Source organism: Coregonus clupeaformis, chromosome 15, assembly GCF_020615455.1.
Source record: "Coregonus clupeaformis isolate EN_2021a chromosome 15, ASM2061545v1, whole genome shotgun sequence".
NCBI classification, from domain to species: Eukaryota; Metazoa; Chordata; class Actinopteri; order Salmoniformes; family Salmonidae; genus Coregonus; species Coregonus clupeaformis.
The window spans coordinates 6,328,120-6,347,625 of NC_059206.1; the positions used below are offsets into that span (position 1 = coordinate 6,328,120).

The 19,506-nt window shown below is 47.5% G+C and overlaps 1 protein-coding gene across 3 annotated transcripts in view; it reads right to left on the reverse strand.

The window, feature by feature from the left end:
• The window catches only part of LOC121582061 (ral guanine nucleotide dissociation stimulator), a 67,733-nt gene that overhangs the window by 35,165 nt on the left and 13,062 nt on the right, over positions 1-19,506 (reverse strand). The window contains exon 1 of one of the 3 annotated variants that reach the window (XM_041897582.2): positions 208-703. The exons of 1 other annotated variant lie outside the window; for it this stretch is intronic. In XM_041897582.2, coding sequence (XP_041753516.2) covers positions 208-399 — 192 coding nt within the window. In that variant the 5' untranslated portion in view covers positions 400-703. Of the gene's footprint in view, positions 1-207; positions 704-19,506 lie in introns of those variants that run through there. One more of the 3 variants, XM_041897580.2, reaches the window with a different exon arrangement.

Genomic DNA, 19,506 nt, shown 5'->3' on the forward strand with positions numbered 1-19,506 from the left:
ATTCAATAACTGTGTCATTGACACTAAGGCAGAAGTAAACAACAAAACACAGCAGAACACAGATCTTATCCTCTCAAACCACTAGGCTATTCTCGTTTATCAATCATGTGTGGCAGCTTGGATAACAGACCAGTCAACAAACGCATTGAAAACTGCACACAAGGCTACAGTGCGCCCCAGTGCGCAGTAAACAAGTTATTTCGTTACCTCCAACTGCGGAAGGTCAGGGTCCAGTTGGGTGAAGCTATGCAGGACAACGGGGCTCGCATCCCCGGCGACCTCTAGTTTCACCCCGTCCCAGATGTTGCGTATCCTCCAAGTGCTGGCATCGAACATCACATCAGGGGAACCCAGCTTGATACTGCGCCCGTCGCACTGAGATCCAGTTAGATAAACCATTGGTGTCGTCCGTCCGTATCGCTACAACAGCAACAATGTCATATGAAGCCGACACCGTGGTAGTCTTCCCCCATGTCTTACGGGTAAAAACGGCAACACTATTCTTTCTCTCACAAAAGCCCTTGACAAACCGAACACCCAGGAGTATGTAGGCTGCTATTGACTGCTCTCTGTGTTTGTATGTATATATGTCTGCTCTGCTCCGGGAAGCCTGGACCGAGGTTGGCTGGGTTGGCTTGGAAAGAATAGGCCAGTTCGTTTTGCATGGCCCGGTGCCCGGGGTAAGTGGAGATTTCACTTAAGTACCAATGGAATGATCTAAAATATACAAACTCCGCTCACGGGTCACCGGGCCATGCAAAACGAACAACCCCATTCAGCCGGTTCCATAGCTCCTCCCCCGACGCAGGAACGCCTGCCCCCTCTCGAGAAGGTGATGTCATTTTCGCAGCAACGTGATGAGGACAGAAAGTCGTTCTGTTGGACATTGGTCGTAAACTGTACAGCTCTTAAAACGATTCACACCCTTATGTTATCTATCCTATGCTGTATTCTTGCACTTCAAAAATATAGGCTTGAGAGGGCCACCAAAACAAATGTAAACGGTGCAAAATGTCTCATGACATTTTAACTCGCAAATAGCACTAGAATTCTATGATCTGTATCCATACCATGAGAGCTGTTTTACCCCTTTTTTATTTTTAATATAGGCCTAGCTATAGCTATCCTGTATGCATGCCAGAGCATAAATTGGATTTGTACGGGTGGCTGTGTTCCCTAACCTTCTGTTCATGATCATTTCTAATAAATCCATTAAGCCTACCTACATTATAACCTACTGTCTTCCGTGATAGAAAAACTGACATATATTCTATTACATTAAAGCATTGATGCATATTTATCTATCTTTTTTCATTCTCCTTCCTCCTGTCTTTGTTTCTTTGTTAGTACTTGTATTTTATTATTTTATTATGATAAGCACGTTGTTACCTGTATTGGAAAGCTCTATTCAAATAAAGTTATTGTTATTATTATTAAAGGCAATGTTTGAAAAACCATATGTCTTTCACAGTTGAAAGATTACGCTGTGAAAGTGAAATACTTGCCGGAGACAGAAACTAACTCATTTGTTTTGTTGAGTACAGAACAGGGCAGTCTGAGCTGCCCCCACACATATCCTCAGCAACGTTTTTGTTGCTCCACTTTCTACATCTGTTTTGCGTTATGTGTGGGCTGAGCTGCCAGTAAACGCAGGCTGAAAACAAAGTCAGGGAGGCTGAGGAATGCAAAGAGGGAGAATGGAGAGCAGAGGGGGGGGGGACTAGGGATGCTGGGGTGCTGCTGTTTTCAGTGAAAAACTAAGGTCATTGGTGGGTTTCGAAGTGAGTATAAGATTTAACTGAGATGTGGTTGTCTCACCTAGCTATCGGGATAAGAGAGTCTGCTAAATGACTAAAATATCAATATAAGTGTATCTTTGCAGAAATGTGAATGTCTTATTGTAATAAAACATAATACGTATGCATTTATTTTGTGTTTGTGAGCGTGTGTGTCTGTGTGTGTAGGGATGTAATGGTGACCCTATTAACGCCACACCAACGGTCATGGGTCAAATTCCACGTGACTGTTGAGTCACAGTAACCACTACAAAACTGCGCTCTGTAAATTAATAGCGCTGATAAGCGTTAATAGCCAAACTTGCTAACAGCCCTCAAGTCACAAATGGCGCGGTACTCAATCAATCAAATGTATTTTAAATCAAACACTTTTTGATTGAATTGGAATAATCTGAACAATGATAATAAATTATTGATGATGGAAGTTAGAGGTCCTGTTCCGAAATGGACCGGGGCTTTCCCACCCGGACCCGATATGCATAAATACATTTTAAAAACATTCCATGGTCTCCGTGGATCTTGTTTCAAACTCAAAGTCAAACACAACGGCAGCTATCTGAGACGCATATTTGATGTGAGGCTAAAAATGAGCTGGTTGATAAGCTGAATCATGTTAGTAACATCTGAGGTTGGAGCAAAAACATTCAGGAGGGTAGCTCTCTAGGAACCGGGTATCACCTGTCGCGCAGCAAGAGCCAGTTCCTCAAACAGCTGGTTGATGCGTGTAATTAAATAAGTGTTCTTATAAACACAGTCATTGCGTAACATTTCCATACATATGACAAAGATGGTTTAGTATGAAGATCTGTAGAAACTACTTCTCCAATAGAAATCACCTATCACACTTGTAGGCGATGTCATGGCGTCATTGGCTAGCTAACCTCATGTGCAGAAACACGTCATCGGCTCTAACGGTTGTCTCGTGCTGAACAGTGCATGTGCAGGTGTCAAATCAAAGACACTCTTTCGATATAAAGTTGTTTTAGACGAAAATGAAAACGTGTCAGTTTGTCACATTCACGAGGTATCCCCCGTGGACCGGTTCATACATAAAACATTCTCCATTCAGGCTGCAAAGGCGTCGATTTCCTCCTTAACTCAATTTAATAGCGAGAAGGCAAAAAAAACGGGGGAAATATGTGTACTTTCTTTATGAAACAGAATTTTCCACCACTATGATAGAGTGGCTAATACCTAGGAATGCTAGTCCCGGATGTTGCGTATCGCGTTCAGCCAATCAGGTTGCAGCAGTCTGTTTACCCCTGGCTGAACGCCGGGCGCAACATCAGGAAGTAGCATTAGCAACTCTAGCATGGTGGTGGAAAATGGTGTCTCGTTCTCTCTTGCTTTAATGGGACAATCAACACGATTTTGAAAAATATGACTTGATATCAATCAGTACAATTGTGTTACCTTACCAAAACTCCCAAAAGAAGTATCTATTCAAATATATTTGAGCACTACCAATATAACACAGAAATAAAGTGCTCACTCTTCAATGGTAAACACGGCTTCAACTTTAATTATGATGGGATCTGCCACTATCCAATTTCCTCTTGTGGATCATAAAAGTCATCTGATGTTAGGCAGAATGGCGCTAGGATGGGTAGCTGCCGTTTTACGGGCTCCTGACCAATTCTGCTATTTTGTGTTTTTTAGTGCTGATCTGAACTTTCTTTGAACATAATATTTCCACCATCGTTTCCTATGACCGAAAAGAGCTTCTGAACATCAGAACAGCGATCACTAACCTCGATTTGGATGAAGATTTCTACTTCAATGAGTCAGCGGCGCAGGACATACTGCTCACCTTGGACCAGGCCCTAATCCCTGACACTGGAGCAAGAGAGGCCGACGTGTGGGCATCCTGACGAAACTACGTTGGCGAATAAATTAAACGCCCCTACCCTCCGTTCTATTGGCGAACATTCAATCACTGGAGAAAAAACTGGATGAGCTCCATTCGAGACTGAAGAACAGTAATATCTTATGTACCTGAAGAACTGTAATAGCTTATGTTCCTCTGAGTCGTGGTTGAACAAGGACATGGATAATATACAGTACATCTAACTGGTTTTTCTATACATCGGCAGGACAGAACGGCAGCTTCGGGTAAGCTTTGTTAACAATAGCTGGTGCGTGATCTCCTAATATTAAGGAAGTCTCGAGGTTCTGCTCACCTGAGTTAGAATAACTCATGATAAGCTGTAGACCATACTATTTACCAAGATAGTTTTCATCTAGATTTTCCATAACTGTCTATTTATCCCCACAAACCGATGCTGGCACTAAGACCGCACTCAACCAGCTGTATAGGGCCATAAGCAAACAACAAAATGCTCATCCAGAGGCGGCACACCTAGTGGCCAGTGATTTTAATGCAGGGAAACTTAAATCCATCTTATCTCATTTCTACCAGCATGTCACCTGTGTAACTAGAGGCTAAAAAAACTCTAGATCACCTCCACACACAGAAATGCATACAAAGCTCTCCATCACCCTCCATTTTGCAAATCTGACCATAACTCTATCCTCTTGATTCCTGCTTACGAGCAAAAACTCAAACAGGAAGTACCAGTGACGTGCCCAATATAGAAGTGGTCCGATGAAGCGGATGCTAAGCTACAGGACTGTTTCGCTAGCACAGACTGGAATATGTTACGGGATTCATCCGATGCCATTGAAGAGTTTACCACATCAGTCACCGGCTTTATTAATAAGTGCATCGATGACGTCGTTCCCACAGTGACCGTACGTACAAATCCCAACCAGAAGCCATGGATTACTGGCAACATCCGCACTGAGCTAAAGGCTAGAGCTGACGCTTTCAAGTAGCGGGACACTAAGAAATCCCGCTACGACCTCCGACGAGCCATCAAACAGCCAACGCGTTTGCCAGCTGGTCGGATGTGGCAATGCTTGCAAACTATCACGGATTACAAAGGGAAACCCACCCGCGAGCTGCCCAGTGATGTTGTCCCATGTGGCTCAGTTGGTAGAGCATGGCGCTTGCAATGCCAGGGTTGTGGGTTCAATTCCCACCGGGGCCCAGTACGAAACATGAATGCACTCACTACTGCAAGTCGCTCAGGATAAGAGTGTCTGCTAAATGATGTAAATGTAAATGACGTGAGCCTACCAGATGCGCTAAATACCTTCTACTCTCGCTTCGAGGCAAGCAACACTGAACCATGCATGAGAGCACCAGCTGTAGCCGATGTGGGTAAGACCTTGAAACAGGTAAACATTCGCAGGGCCAGACGTATTACCAGGACGTGTACTCAGAGCATGCGCTAACCAGCTGGCAAGTGTCTTCACTGACATGTTTAACCTCTCCCTGACCCAGTCTGTAATACCTACATGTTTCAAGCAGACCACCATAGTCCCTGTGCCCAAGAACGCAAAGGTAAACTGTCTAAATGACTATCGCCCCATAGCACTCACATCTGTAGCAATGAAATGCTTTGAAAGGCTGGTCATTGCTCACATCAACACTATCATCCCAGACACCCTGAACCCACTCGAATTTGCAAAAGCCCCAATATATCTACAGATTATGCAATCTCTATTCACTGCCCTCTCCCACCAGGACAAGAGGAACACCTATGTAAGAATGCTGTTCATCGACTACAGCTCAGCGTTTAACACCATAGTGCCGTCCAAGCTCATCACTAAGCTCAGGTCCCTGGGACTGAACACTTCCCTCTGTAACAGGATCCTGGACTTCCTGACAGGCTGCCCCCAGGTGGTGAAGGTAGGCAACAACACATCCGCCGTGCTCACCCTCAACACGGGGGCCCCTCAAGGGTGTGTGCCTAGTCCCCTCCTGTACTCCCTGTTCACCCACGACTGTGCGGCCTCGCACTATTCCAACACCATCATTAAGTTTGTTGATGACACGACGGTGGTATGCCTGATCACCAACGACGGAGGAGGTCAGAGACCTGGCAGTGTGGTGCCAGGACAACAACCTCTCCCTCAACGTCAGCAAGACAAAGGAGTGGATCGTGGACTACAGGAAACGGAGGGGTGAGCACGCCCCAATTCACATCGACAGGGCTGTAGTGGAGCGGATCGAGAGCTTCAAGTTCCTTGGTGTCCAAATCACTAAGGATCTATCATGGTCCACCAACACAGTCGTGAAGAGGGCACGACAACACCTCTTCCCCCTCAGGAGGCTGAAAAGATTTGTCATGGGCCCTCAGATCCTCAAAAAGTTCTACAGCTGCACCATTGAGAGCATCTTGACTGGCTGCATCACACCTTGGTATGGCAACTGCTTGGCATCCGACCGCAAGACGTTACAGAGGGTAGTGCGTACAGCCCAATACTTTACTGGGGCCGAGCTCCCTGCCATCCAGGACCTCTATACCAGGCGTGTCAGAGGAAGGCCCTAAAAATTGTCAAACACTCCAGCCACCCAAGTCATAAACTATTCTCTCTGCTACCGCACGGTAAGCAGTACCGATGCACTAAGTCTGGAACCAACAGGACCCAGAACAGCTTCTACCCCCAAGCCATAAGGCTGCTAAATATATAGTTAGTTAAATAGTTAACCAAATAGCTACCTGGACTATCTGCATTGACCCTTTTTGAACAAACTTTTTTTTTGACTCATCACATACGCTGCTGCTCCTGTTTCTTATCTATCCTGTTGCCTAGTCACTTTATTCCTAGTTATATGTACATATCTACCTCAATTACCTCATACCCCTGCACATCGACTAGGTACTGGTACTCTGTGTATATAGCCAAGTTATTGTTACTCATTGTTAATTTATTATTACTTTTATTATTACTTGTTATTAGTTTTCTATTATTTCTCTATTTTCTTTTTCTCTGCATTTCACTGTTAGTCTACACATGTTGTTTACGAAGCATGTGACAAATAAAATGTGATTTGATCACTAACTAGACTCTTCCAATCCATCCCTTAGAGGGCCTAGTGTCAGACAAGGCTGGTCAAATTAAAACAACATGCACTCCGATTGGCTTGCCCTTTTCCCACATGTGCAGAGTTCCACTCAAACACAACAGGAATTCCTGGGCGAAAAACAAGCTTTGGGAAGGGAAAACGTGCAAAGGGAAAATAAACCCAGATGGAGGCCACAGAGTCTACTACTAACCAAAGAAGACATGGCTGTCATTTGCTGGGTGGGAAAGAGATGGGACACCAAGGTCGTTCACAAACTGTTAGCAAACAGTCCCTGTAGCACAACAATGGGGGGTGATATTGTAGTCATGATTATGGTGTAACACTGGTGTAGTACTAAGTCCTGGCTCCTGTCGTTATTTAACTCTAATAACTGGGCATAGAGGCTCTTCCCTGTTGCTTTGTGGAGGCTCACTATGGGCTATAATTAGACTCTGTCAGTATCCACGGTAACCTGCAGGTGAGGTTCAGAAAATAATGATAGGAAGCCATTTTATTAGATTGCTAGGCTCTTTTGTGATCCCAGAATAGTACATCATTATTGAAGCGGAAATAGCTTGTGTGCTACTGCAGTGCATTTGTTCTGTAGTTTTTATGATTCTCAAGCTCTTTATATAATAGTGTGGGGGCTATCAACCTCAGTCATCACCAATGGGTGAAGCACTGCAGAGATTTCCTCTTATTTTCTGCTCATCAAACATGTTTTGCTGTATAAATGAGAGAAATTGATTTGAAAATAGTATGCTTACACAAAAATATGGATTCCTGGATGCGGAATAAGCCAATTCCTGGACAAAAAAATATTCTTAATTTTCATCCGGGAAACCGTCCCAAAGAGGACAGGCATACTTGTATACACTCTTAGAAAAAAGGGTTCCAAAAGGATTCTTCGGCTGTCCCCACAGGAGAACCCTTTTTGGTTCTAGGTACAACCCTTTTTGGTTCAAGGTATGACCCTTTGGGGTTCCATGTAGAGCCGTCTGTGGAAAGGGTTCTACTTGGAAGACAAAAGAGTTCTACCTGCAACCAAAAATGATTATTGAAAGGGTTCTCCTATGAGGACAGCCAAAGAACCCTATAGGTTTTTTTCTAAGAGTGTAATGGAGGAGATGGAAATGGAAGAGCATTTCTCCCAGTGTCACCCCACCTCTTCTTTGTAATTACTACACTGTTAAATAGAATGGAATCCAGGCATAGTTCACCAGCTCTGAATTGCAAAGCATCCAGGAATGCCCTGGAATAAACCGTTCCCTTACCCATTATATATATATATATATATATATACTATCTCTCTCTCTCTCTCTCTCTCTCTCTCTCTCTCTCTCTCTCTCTCTCTCTCTCTCTCTCTCTCTCTCTCTCTCTCTCTCTCTCTCTCTCTCTCTCTCTCTCTCTCTCTCTCTCTCTCTCTCTCTCTCTCTCTCTCTCTCTCTCTCTCTCTCTCTCTCTCTCTCTCTCTCTCTCTCTCTCTCTTTTTTTTTTTTTCTACTACAGAGCAGAGGTCATCATTATAGATGTGGTGGACCTCCCCTCTCTACATATTCCCCAGTCCCTTTGTAAATAGAATCAGATGCATTGCCTCAGAGGTACAGTAACATATCTATCACTGTTGTGTAACATAAAAGTGGCGATGCTACAGTAATAGGTTTGAAATTAGCCTAACGCCGGTCATGACAGAACTGTGTCTCTGACCTCTGGACCTGGGTGTCTCACAGTTCCAGACACACACATTCATTACAACGTCCTCATTCACATATAGAAAAAGTGTAAACTCACAATTTCTTTCATATCTTAAAAATGAGATACTGTGGATATTCATATAAAAATAGTATGATAAGTTCAACACTTTTAAAGACACTCACAAAGTAATGCAGGCGGATAAAACATGGAACTCTCTTTTTCTCTCTCTCAATTCAATTTCAATTTAAGGGCTTTATTGGCATGGGAAACGTATGTTAACATTGCCAAAGCAATGTCTCTCTCTCTCTCCAACCTACAGCAGAGCAGAGGTCATCATTACAGATGTATTGGACCTCCCCTCACTCTCCCCCTCCCTTCTCCCTCTCTTCTTCTCCCCCTCCCTCCTCCCTCTCTCCTTCTCCCCCTCCCTTCTCCCTCTCTCCTTCTCCCCCCTCCCTCCCCTCCCGCTCTCCTTCTCCCCCTACCTCCTCCCTCTCTCCTTCACCCCCTCCCTCTCCCCCTCCCTCCTCCCTCTCCCCCTCCCTTCTCCCTCTCTTCTTCTCCCCCTCCCTCCTCCCTCTCTCCTTCTCCCCTTCCCTTCTCCCTCTCTCCTTCTCCCCCTCCCTCCCCTCCCGCTCTCCTTCTCCCCCTACCTCCTCCCTCTCTCCTTCACCCCCCTCCCTCTCCCCCTCCCTCCTCCCTCTCCCCCTCCCTCCTCCCTCTCTCCTTCTCCCCCTTCCTACTCCCTCTCTCCTTCTCCTTCTCCTTCTCCCCCTCCCTCCTCCCTCTCTCCTTCTCCCCCTCCCTCCCTCCTCCCTCCCTCTCTCCCTCCCTCCTCCCTCTCCCCCCTCCCTCTCTCCTTCTCCCCCTCCCTTCTCCCTCTCTCCTTCTCCCCCTCCCTCTCTCCTTCTCCCCCTCCCTCTCTCCCCCTCCTGGTTGAGAAGTGTAAATAAGTTGTCATTAGAAAGGTGGTGATCAGCAGAGAAGATACTGGCGATTACAGAGACTACAGAGTAACGACACTGGAGCTGATAAGAACTCCACGGGGGAAGACAACAATACAGACCCCCATTTCCACCTCTTATCTCTGGGACACCACATCCAGGAACAGAAACTGGCTGGTACTATAGCTGGGCCGGGTGGGCTTGTGGATTGGGAAATGTTTTGGCAAAAGCCTGGTTGTCTGAGGAAATAAAAGTAACCACTGGGAAATTAGCCAAATAAGATGATGGGAAATGATCTGGTGATTTCCCAAACTTGAGTTTTTTTTGGGGGGGGAGAAATACCAGTCCCAAAATGTTTAGCTTGTCAGCACTCAAGTTTTCAAGATATGTAACTTTCAAAATACAGAAATCATCCCCGTATGATGCATTTTGCATCATCATATGGTAATTTTTTTCATTTCACTTCACCAATTTGGACTAGTTTGTGTATGTCCATTAGATGAAATCCAAATAAAATTACAGGTTGTAATGCAACAAAATAGGAAAAACGCCAAGGGGGATGAATACTTTTGCAAGGCACTGTATGACCCCTGACCTGTGCTATAAAAACAAACACACATCACACAAGCCAGCACACACAGAACATGTCTGAAGTTGACCGCAATGGATTCACACGCACAGAAGTTACCAAACACGGCAGACACCTCTGAACCTACTTCAAACGTTCCGACAATAACTTTCATTTTGACAAGTTTTACACAGTAAAATTGACACTTTCGGTTGTAGTTCATTATATCAAAGTGACACTAAATCATGTTTTGTATTGTGTTGCTTGCTACAATGCTACTCAATCCTGATGCTACGAGTATCCATGAAAGGCTGTTGTCCTGTTCCATGTTAATAATAGCATCAGTGCACACATAATTACAGCTACATTCTTTCTCCTGGCCAATAAGAACAAAGCGCTTCACTTAGGACCTGCCTGAGTGGGCACCCTGACCTGTTGCCATGGCGAAACCATGCTGACCAAAGCCTAAAAGGGCGGCCTGACATGATAGGCTGTCTCATCCCCACCTCCTACTCACCAACCGGTGTTAACTTACAGATTCTACCACTCATCACAGGAAACTGACCTAGGATCAGAGAAATAGTACATAAGTAAAAAATCCTCACGCCACTGTCCTGTCACGGATTCAGCCGAGGCTGCCCCTCCTCCTTGCTCGGGCAGGCTTCGGCGTTCGTCGTCACCGGAGTACCAGCTGCTACCGATCCATGTATCTATGTTCGATGTGATGTCTTCCCTATTTAACCCTCTGTCTTACACTGTGTGTTGTGTGTGATTGTTATTGTTTCGGCAGTCGTTAGTGTGCGGGTTTGGTGGTTGTTATTTATGATGGTTATTTATGGTGGTTGTCTTCTGATCAGCTCTGTGTCCTGCGCTTGACTTCGCCTACCGCATTTCACTGACGCCCTGACATGTCCAGATAACGTGCACACTATAGAGTGCCTATTGTAAGAACAAATATCAGTTTGAATATGTGTTCAATCCATCAACATTCAAAGGTGAACTGGAGCATATTACACAAGCATATTGTATACAGTCACAACAGATTCCCACATTACCACTGTCCTAGCTGTGCTGTCAGTGATCCCCTCTCAGTCTCCACACCAGACACCTGCAGTCAGTGATCCCCTCTCAGTCTCCACACCAGACACCTACCAGGTGGTCCAGTGTGAGAGGAACATCCAGCATACACATCATCATGGGCTGGACCAGGGCTCGGTGGAGGTTGAAGGGGGACTTGGACCCCATGCTGCCCCAGGGACAGAGTCTTGGCTTGGGCTTGGGTAGTGGTAGGGCGCACCTGGCTGGGGCTGTGGTCCTCCAGCTATCAGACCCTACTAGGCATGGAGGTCAAGGTGAAACACTGCCTCCCTCACTGCTAGCTATTGGTGGAGACGAGAGGGCTGAAGCTGAACCAAAGGGATCTCTCCTTATGAGTCTTCTGCTGCACTTTCCTTTATCTGTTTTCCTCAGGTGTTGTTTTCCAAAATGAACGAAGGAAAAAAGTGTCATAAGAAGTCACCTCTTCTCCTACTCAGACTCTCTCTTCTCAGTCTCTCTCTCTCCTTCTCTTTCTCCTTCTCTGTCTCTCTCTCCTTCACTTTCTCCTTCTCTGTCTCTCTCTCCTTCTCTTTCTCCTTCTCCGTCTCTCTCTCTCCTTCTCTTTCTCCTTCTCAGTCTCTCTCTCTCTTTCTCCTTCTCCGTCTCTCTCTCTCCTTCTCTTTCTCCTTCTCTGTCTCTCTCTCCTTCTCTTTCTCCTTCTCTGTCCCTCTCTCTCCTTCTCTTTCTCCTTCTCTGTCTCTCTCTCCTTCTCTTTCTCCTTCTCCGTCTCTTTCTCTCCTTCTCTTTCTCCTTCTCCGTCTCTCTCTCTCTTTCTCTTTCTCCGTCCCTCTCTCTCCTTCTCTTTCTCCTTCTCCGTCTCTCTCTCCTTCTCTTTTTCTTGGTCTTAAAGTTGCTGTAAGATCCTTATGACATGCTGCTACACGTTAGAGCCCGTCTCTCCACTACTTTGAGACACACACACACACATTCTAAACCATAAAGGAGGGCTGGGGTGTAGGAGGCGAATCAGCGAGCAGGTACTCACCACTCCCTTGCTCTCCTCTCTGAACAGCTGCTGATAGAAGGCTATGGAGTGTTACTGGAGAGCTTGTGTGTGTGTGTGTGAATGTTTGTATGAGCCAGGGGCGAGAGAGAGAGGACTATTAATGATTGAGTACCAGAGAGGGAAGAGATGGCTGTCGGCTGAACAGGCTTCCATGTGCTTTCTTTTCCAAGGGACCTCTGTTGCCAAGGTCAGAGGTGATGCTTTGTGTGTGTGTGATCATCTAACATAAACATCTACGACACAACGGACAAATCATGTATGTGTGTAGGTGTGTACCTACAGTGCTGAGGGCCATGGCTGATCAGTTTAAAAGCATTGCTCAATGTATGCAAGACCATGGAATATATGTCAGCAGGCTCTTTCCACTGCACATAGCACAAAAAGAGCACAGTTTTTCCTGTTCTATGTGTCTCTCTCACATGTAAGGTTACCTGATGGCATGCCTGAACCATAAAACACTACATCAGCCATTGAATTCGGAAGTCACTGTTAAAGTATAATAACACAGGACAAGGTACCTCGCAAATTCACAAATAAGTACATGGAGACACATTTCACCTGTTCTTAAAAATGTTTTGTAAGCTTGTGATGAACGTTAATTCTACACAAAAGCATAACTGGGCCACAACAACAGTCTGGGGTAGAATGAAATATAGGGGTTCATCCGGAGTAGAACGAAATATGGGGGTTGATCTGGGATGTGCATCCAGGACGTCCAGTGCGGAATATGTACAGGGTGGGAACTAGCTCCACAGTGCTATTCAAGCTATGACTCACAGATTTACCACTGACCGGAACTTGATAAATGACTGTAATAAAGGAGGCTTACTCCATCTAAATGCTTTGCTTTTTTGAAAATGTGCCTCTGCCAGATGCTTCTAATGATTATCAGTCTGATATCCCGCCTCGGGGGAAATGGCGACATTAAGAAGAATGCGGTATCACACAGAGACCAGACGCGCTTTCTTGTCACATAACAAATGTCAAATTCCCTCGCTGGATGATAGCTATCAAAGCCGGTTGTCAGGATTGTGTTTATTCACCGTTCATCAGAGCGTGAGGTAGCAGTACGAAGCCAAACAAGGTTTGACGTCAGAGAGTCAGTGCCAAGGAGCATGGGGATCAAGGGATAGACGGCAATAATGACGGGGAGAGCGAACTAAACGGATAGCTGGGGTGAATAGGTCAAAGAATGAAGTGGATATATAGAGAGTTTATGGACAGAGATAGTAATTGGTGGACAGAAGAAAATATGTATGTGGAAGCAATCCGACGATGGCGGTGAAATGCATAAACTGACAGTAAATAAAGTGCACACAAACAAAGGATGGATGAGAACGCAGACAAACCAATGACAAACCAAGGGTAGAGACAAAGAGCTTGGGGGTAAGACTGAATCTGTGCACCGGGTATGTGAGGAAGCAGCAGCAGAACCCATATTAAGATGCAGAAGCCAAACTCAGCCGACGCCGCGGAGCTTCCGTCGCTATGGAGACCGCCAAGCACTCCTGCGCACTACCAACCCTGCCCGTGTGAGTTCTGACAGCCGGCCAAGACACCAAGGCACTCCTCCAAGACAGACACGTCCAAAACGGTAAATGTCTCATCCTGCTTTAAATGTTGGTAAATCTCCAAACCTTTCAGGCAGGTAGCCACCTCTCTTGTCTTGAACATGTTGAGCCTGACAAGGAGGGAGTGCTCACTGGACCAAAAGCAAATGCTCCCGGAGCATCAAGGAGAACCCAGAACAAATGTTTATGGAATGTTCTTTAAACCTCTATAACCTACAGCACAAGTAAGATTCTGGCATATTACATAAGTCTACAGTAAAAATAAGTACCATGGGCTAGGAAGACCAAAGTGTTTGGGCTCCCATGTCATGTGACAGGGAGTGTGGCAGATCTGGGGTCTGTTCACTGGATGATAAGTCAACTCCAAATTCCTGTGGGTCATATACTCGGACCCATATTTATCTCCAGCTCTTTGCCTGATCCCCTTTGGTAGAAAATAAGACCATGGCTCCACCTACACCTATGGAGGTGTGATGATGGTGGTCAGTCACATCTCCATCATCACATGTTTCTATCTGCATTTCACTTGCTGAGTGTGCTGGCCACATCTTCCCCCATCCATACAGAAATGTATAACGTCAACACTAAAAGGAGGATCACATTTAATTGCATGAGGACATGCTATATGCTTCACAACTTAAACCAAAAGTACATTATCACAGTGAGACAGCAGCTTCCTCCAGGGAAGCCCAGATGATGGAGGGATGGAGCAGCGTCCTTCCTCTCTCTGACAGACAACAGGAGACAGAGAGGTGTGTGTGTTTGACCCGCGTCTACTCAACTGGAAGGAGAGAATGGTTGCTGTGTCAAAGAGCAGCTAAACCGGGATTCAACGATGGCGTAAAACAAGTGCTAGGCTACAAACACCACCTCCTTTGTTTACATACCATCCCTGACTGACCAGCTGCCATGGCAACAAAGTGACCATTCCCTGTCTCCCCTCCTTAAGACACAATAGGCAGAGAGATATTTCTCGAGGCCTCATCGGCAGCCCCGTAATTACAGCTTTGCTATTTACATTATTTTGTTAGAACGGGGACGATGACTTTTTAGCTACAGGCATTTTCCTGTCTCATGTCAACTCTTCGTCATGTAATAAATACTAAGACGTCTGACTAGGCCTATATGACATGCATCCATGTGTTTTGTCTCAGGGAAGACCACTCAGGGGTCCTCCCAGCTGCCTGAGCACAAAAGCTTATCCCTGTTGAGAGGCTTTAAACAATTAACGAGCGGCGCATCTGACTGGCAGAGTGGGAAAACAACTGTCTGTCAGAGGGATGGAGATGGGCTCACAACCAAAAAGCTTCGCAGCCATCTGACGTCCTGATCCCCTGATCCCCACTGTCTCCAGAACAGTCTAACAAGCCGCCCCAGCACAGGGTAGGCCAAAGGTCAGGAGTCAGGTCAGGGATCAAAGGTCAGGGGTCGTTATAGAGGCTGAATGGACACACACAAAACTGCGACAACCCACGGACGTGTCTTGCAGCAACAACAGATTATGAGACTATGATCATCCTTTAAGATTCAAGACTTGACTGACTTGTTCAAAGACTTGAGACGACTTGTGGCTCAATGATTTGAAACTCAACTCAGAGTTGTGCTCAATGACTTGAGACTTGACCCAGAGTCATGGTTGATGACTTGAGAGACACAGGATGACTTGAGAGACTTGAGTCTGACTCATCCTCAAATGCTTGAGACTTGATTCTGAATCGTGCTCAAAGACTGGAGACTTGACTCTGGTTCGTGCTCAAAGACTCGAGACTTGACTCTGGTTCGTGCTCAAAAACTTGAGACTTGACTCTGGTTCGTGCTCAAAGACTTGAGACTTGACTCTGGTTCGCGCTCAAAGACTTGAGACTTGACTCTGGTTCGTGCTCAAAGACTGGAGACTTGACTCTGGTTCGTGCTCAAAGACTTGAGACTTGACTCTGGTTCGTGCTCAAAGACTTGAGACTTGACTCTGGTTCGTGCTCAAAGACTTGAGACTTGACTCTGGTTCGTGCTCAAAGACTTGAGACTTGACTCTGGTTCGTGCTCAAAGACTGGAGACTTGACTCTGGTTCGTGCTCAAAGACTTGAGACTTGACTCTGGTTCGTGCTCAAAGACTTGAGACTTGACTCTGGTTCGTGCTCAAAGACTGGAGACTTGACTCTGGTTCGTGCTCAAAGACTTGAGACTTGACTCGAATTTGCCTAAAGTCACTTATGGACAGGTGTGGCACAGTCTCACCGATTTGCAGTGCAATATAATACATCTATCAGGACCAATCTCTCTCTTTATAGCGACATGTGTTTTGATTAATTGTGGCTATTATTGTGTCATAACTCAATGTACATGTTCTTTGTCTCTGAGACTTTGTGTACCATAGTGAAACAGGGTGGGCTTTGGACAATAACAGCATATATCCTCCCTCTTCCTCCCTCAGCCTTTACTCCCCTCTGTTTACCCTTTCTCAGCCAACCACTGACAGTGTCACGATTCAGACAGACGACCAGAGGACCACAATTGCGTCACACCAGAAAGTTTATTAAACTTAAGGGAAAAGGGGAAGTAGGGGAGTGAATGAAGGCTCCAGGGGTAACAGGGATCCCGTCCAATGCGCTGGGTCTGTGCCCCCCAGTGGCAGCGATCGTCCTATGAAGCCGGTGGTGGGTGGTCCAGAAGTCCTGGGGGGAGACACAGACACAACAGGGCGGAATGAAACCAGGCAGCAGTACAGTTCAAGGGAAATCCAAAATACGTAGTAGCAAGGCAGAAGGCTGGTCAGAGTTACCGGGATTGAAGAGTAGTCAGGAGTCGTAATGGCAGAAGCAGGTCTGGATCTCCTGAGGCAGAAGAGGTATCCAAAAACAGGCAGGTCCGGGGTCACAAAACCAGGGTGAGCCAGAAGCGCGAGCAAACAGGTTCCGGGTGTGAGCTTTGCAGACGATCTGACACCGGAGAGCTGAAAGACAGGGCCTTAAATACTGGGAGAGGTTAGTGGGTAATGCAGCGCAGCTGGCAGAGTAATTAGAGCCGAGCAGAGCAGGGACAGGTGGAGCTAGTTAGGCTGAGTAGAGAGAGAGGGAGGTGAGCAGAGTGGAAGATAGTGGAAACAAATTAAGGTGGTAACCCGGTGGAGTGAGAGGGCTCATGACAGAACCCCCCCCAAGGGACGGCCCCAGAAGTCCCAAGAGCAACACCACGCCGGGCGGGAGGAGGGGAGCCGGAGGAGGGCTAGGAACTCCTCCGAACGGTCCAGTGAACGTCCTCATCCTCGGAGGCCGGAGGGCCGTGGTCGGGAGATGGGACAGGTCCCGAGACAGGATCAGGCACAGGACAGGAAGCCGAGCGGGCCGGACGGTTAGGGACCCCTCTGGGGCGGCCCTCACGGATTGCAGGTTGATCCGGATGCCGTTGGTGGAAAGCGGTGATGAGAGTCCTATCCACAATCCGACTAGCTGGCACCCAGGTCCTTTCCTCAGGTCCATAGCCCTCCCAGTCAATGAGGTACTGGAGACCCCTACCCCCTCCGTCTGGACGAAGCAGGCGGCGGACGGTGTAAACCAGACCACCATCGACCAGCCGTGGAGGAGGAGGACCAGGCGCAGCAGGGACCAGCGGACTCTCATGGATGGGCTTAATCTTAGACACATGGAAAGTGGGGTGCACCCTCAGGGAATTAGGCAGTTGGAGCCGGACAGCAGTTGGGCTAATCACTCTTATGATAGGGAATGGGCCAATGAACCGAGGTGCCAGCTTCTGCGACTCTACCCTGAGTGGCAGGTTCTTCGATGACAACCACACCCTTTGACCAACATGGTAGGTGGGAGCAGGAATTCTCCGACGGTTGGCCCGGTAGTGTAGCTGGCAACGGACCCGAGGAGTGTGGCTCGGGCTTGTGACCAGGTGCGGCGACATCGACGGGCAAAAGCAAGTGCAGATGGGCAAGTAACCTCCTCCTCCTGGCTGGCAAATAGAGGAGGCTGGTATCCATAAACACATTGGAAAGGGGACATACCGATGGCAGAGCAGGTCAGAGAATTGTGTGCGTACTCCACCCATGTCAATTGCTGCGACCAGGAGTGGGGGTTGCGTGAAGTCTGCATCGCAGTGCCTTCTCGAGCTCCTGATTAGCCCGCTCTGACTGCCCATTGGATTGGGGATGGAATCCGAAGTCAGACTGACTGTGGCTCCCAGCAGGTGACAGAACTCCTTCCAAAAAAGCGGAGGAGAATTGTGGACCACGGTCAGAAACAACATCCCTTGGCAGTCCGTGGATCCGGAAGGCGTGTTCCAGGACCACCTGGGCGGTCTCCTTGGCGGTTGGGAGCTTGGGGAGGGGGAATGAAGTGTGCCATCTTGCTGAAACGGTCACACGATGGTGAGAATGACGGTCATGCCACTTGAAGGGGGCAGCCCCGTGACAAAGTCAAGGGGCGATGTGAGACCAGGGACGTCTGGGCACAGGCAGGGGCTGCAGCAATCCGGCTGGGGGCTGGCAGGACGACTTGTGTTGGTTGCAGATGGGGCAGGCTTGGACGAATTCCCGTACATCCTTCCTCAGAGAGGGCCACCAGAACCTCTGGGCGAGCAGGTTGGTAAGTGCGGGTGGAGCCAGGGTGACAAGCTAGGCGGGAGTCATGTCCCCACTGAATGACCTGGGACCTCAGGTCTTCGGGGACAAAAGGCGGTCAGCTGGGCAAGTGCTGGGACCTGGCTGGTTACGGAGAGCCTCCAGCACCTGTTCCTCAACAGCCCAGGTCAGAGCTGCAACGATGCAGGGACTTGGCAGAATCGCACAGGGTCCTTGGAGGGTGTCATCCTTCTGGAATTGACGGGAGAGGGCGTCTGGCTTGGTGTTGCGTGATCCAGGCCGGTATGACAGAGTGAAATTAAACCTGGTGAAGAACAGGGCCCAGCGGGACTGCCTGGAGTTCAACCGTTTGGCCGTGCGGATGTACTCCAAGTTCTTATGATCGGTCCAACGAGAAATGGAATGGTGGACCCCTCCAGCCAGTGACGCCACTCCTCCAAGGCAAGCTTCACAGCCAGCAGCTCACGGTTCCCTATGTCGTAATTGCACTCAGAGGGGACAACCGACGTGAGAAAAAGGCACAGGGATGGAGCTTCCTATCCTCCGCAGCCCACTGAGAAATCACAGCACCAACTCCCCCACATCCGAGGCGTCCACCTCCACAATGAATTGCCGGTCCACATCAGGCATCTGGAGGATGGGAGCGGAGTGAACCTCACCTTGAGGGTACTGAAGGCTTTGTCGGCTGCTGGGGTCCAGGTGAAGGGTTGCTTGGTGCTGGTTAGAGCAGTGAGAGGGGCAGCAACGGTACTGTAGTTCCGGATAAACTTCCTATAGAAGTTAGCAAACCCCAGAAACTGTTGCAGCTTCTTTCTGTTCTCCGGAACTGGCCATGAAGTGACTGCTGATACTTTGGCAGGATCCATTTGGATACTTCCTTCTGCCACTATGTACCCCAGGAAGGCCACTGTCTTGACGTGAAACTCACATTTCTCTGCCTTGGCGAGGGAATTCTCCAGAAGACGATGAAGGACTTGCTGGACATGGCGGTGTGTTCAGACAGGTTTCTGGAGTAAATTAAGATGTCATCCAGGTAAACGAAGACAAACTTGTTTAACATGTCCCGCAGTACATCATTCACTAGAGCCTGGAACACAGCAGGAGCATTGGTGAGGCCAAAAGGCATAACCAGATACTCGTAGTGGCCTGTTGGTGTATTGAATGCGGTTTTCCATTCATCTCCCTCCCCGGATCCGCACTAGGTGGTAAGCGTTTCTGAGATCCAACTTGGTAAAAACAGTGGCTCCCTGGAGCAACTCAAAAGCAGAGGTGAGCAGAGGCAGAGGGTAACGGTTCTTCACTGTGATGTCGTTGAGTCCCCTGTAGTCGA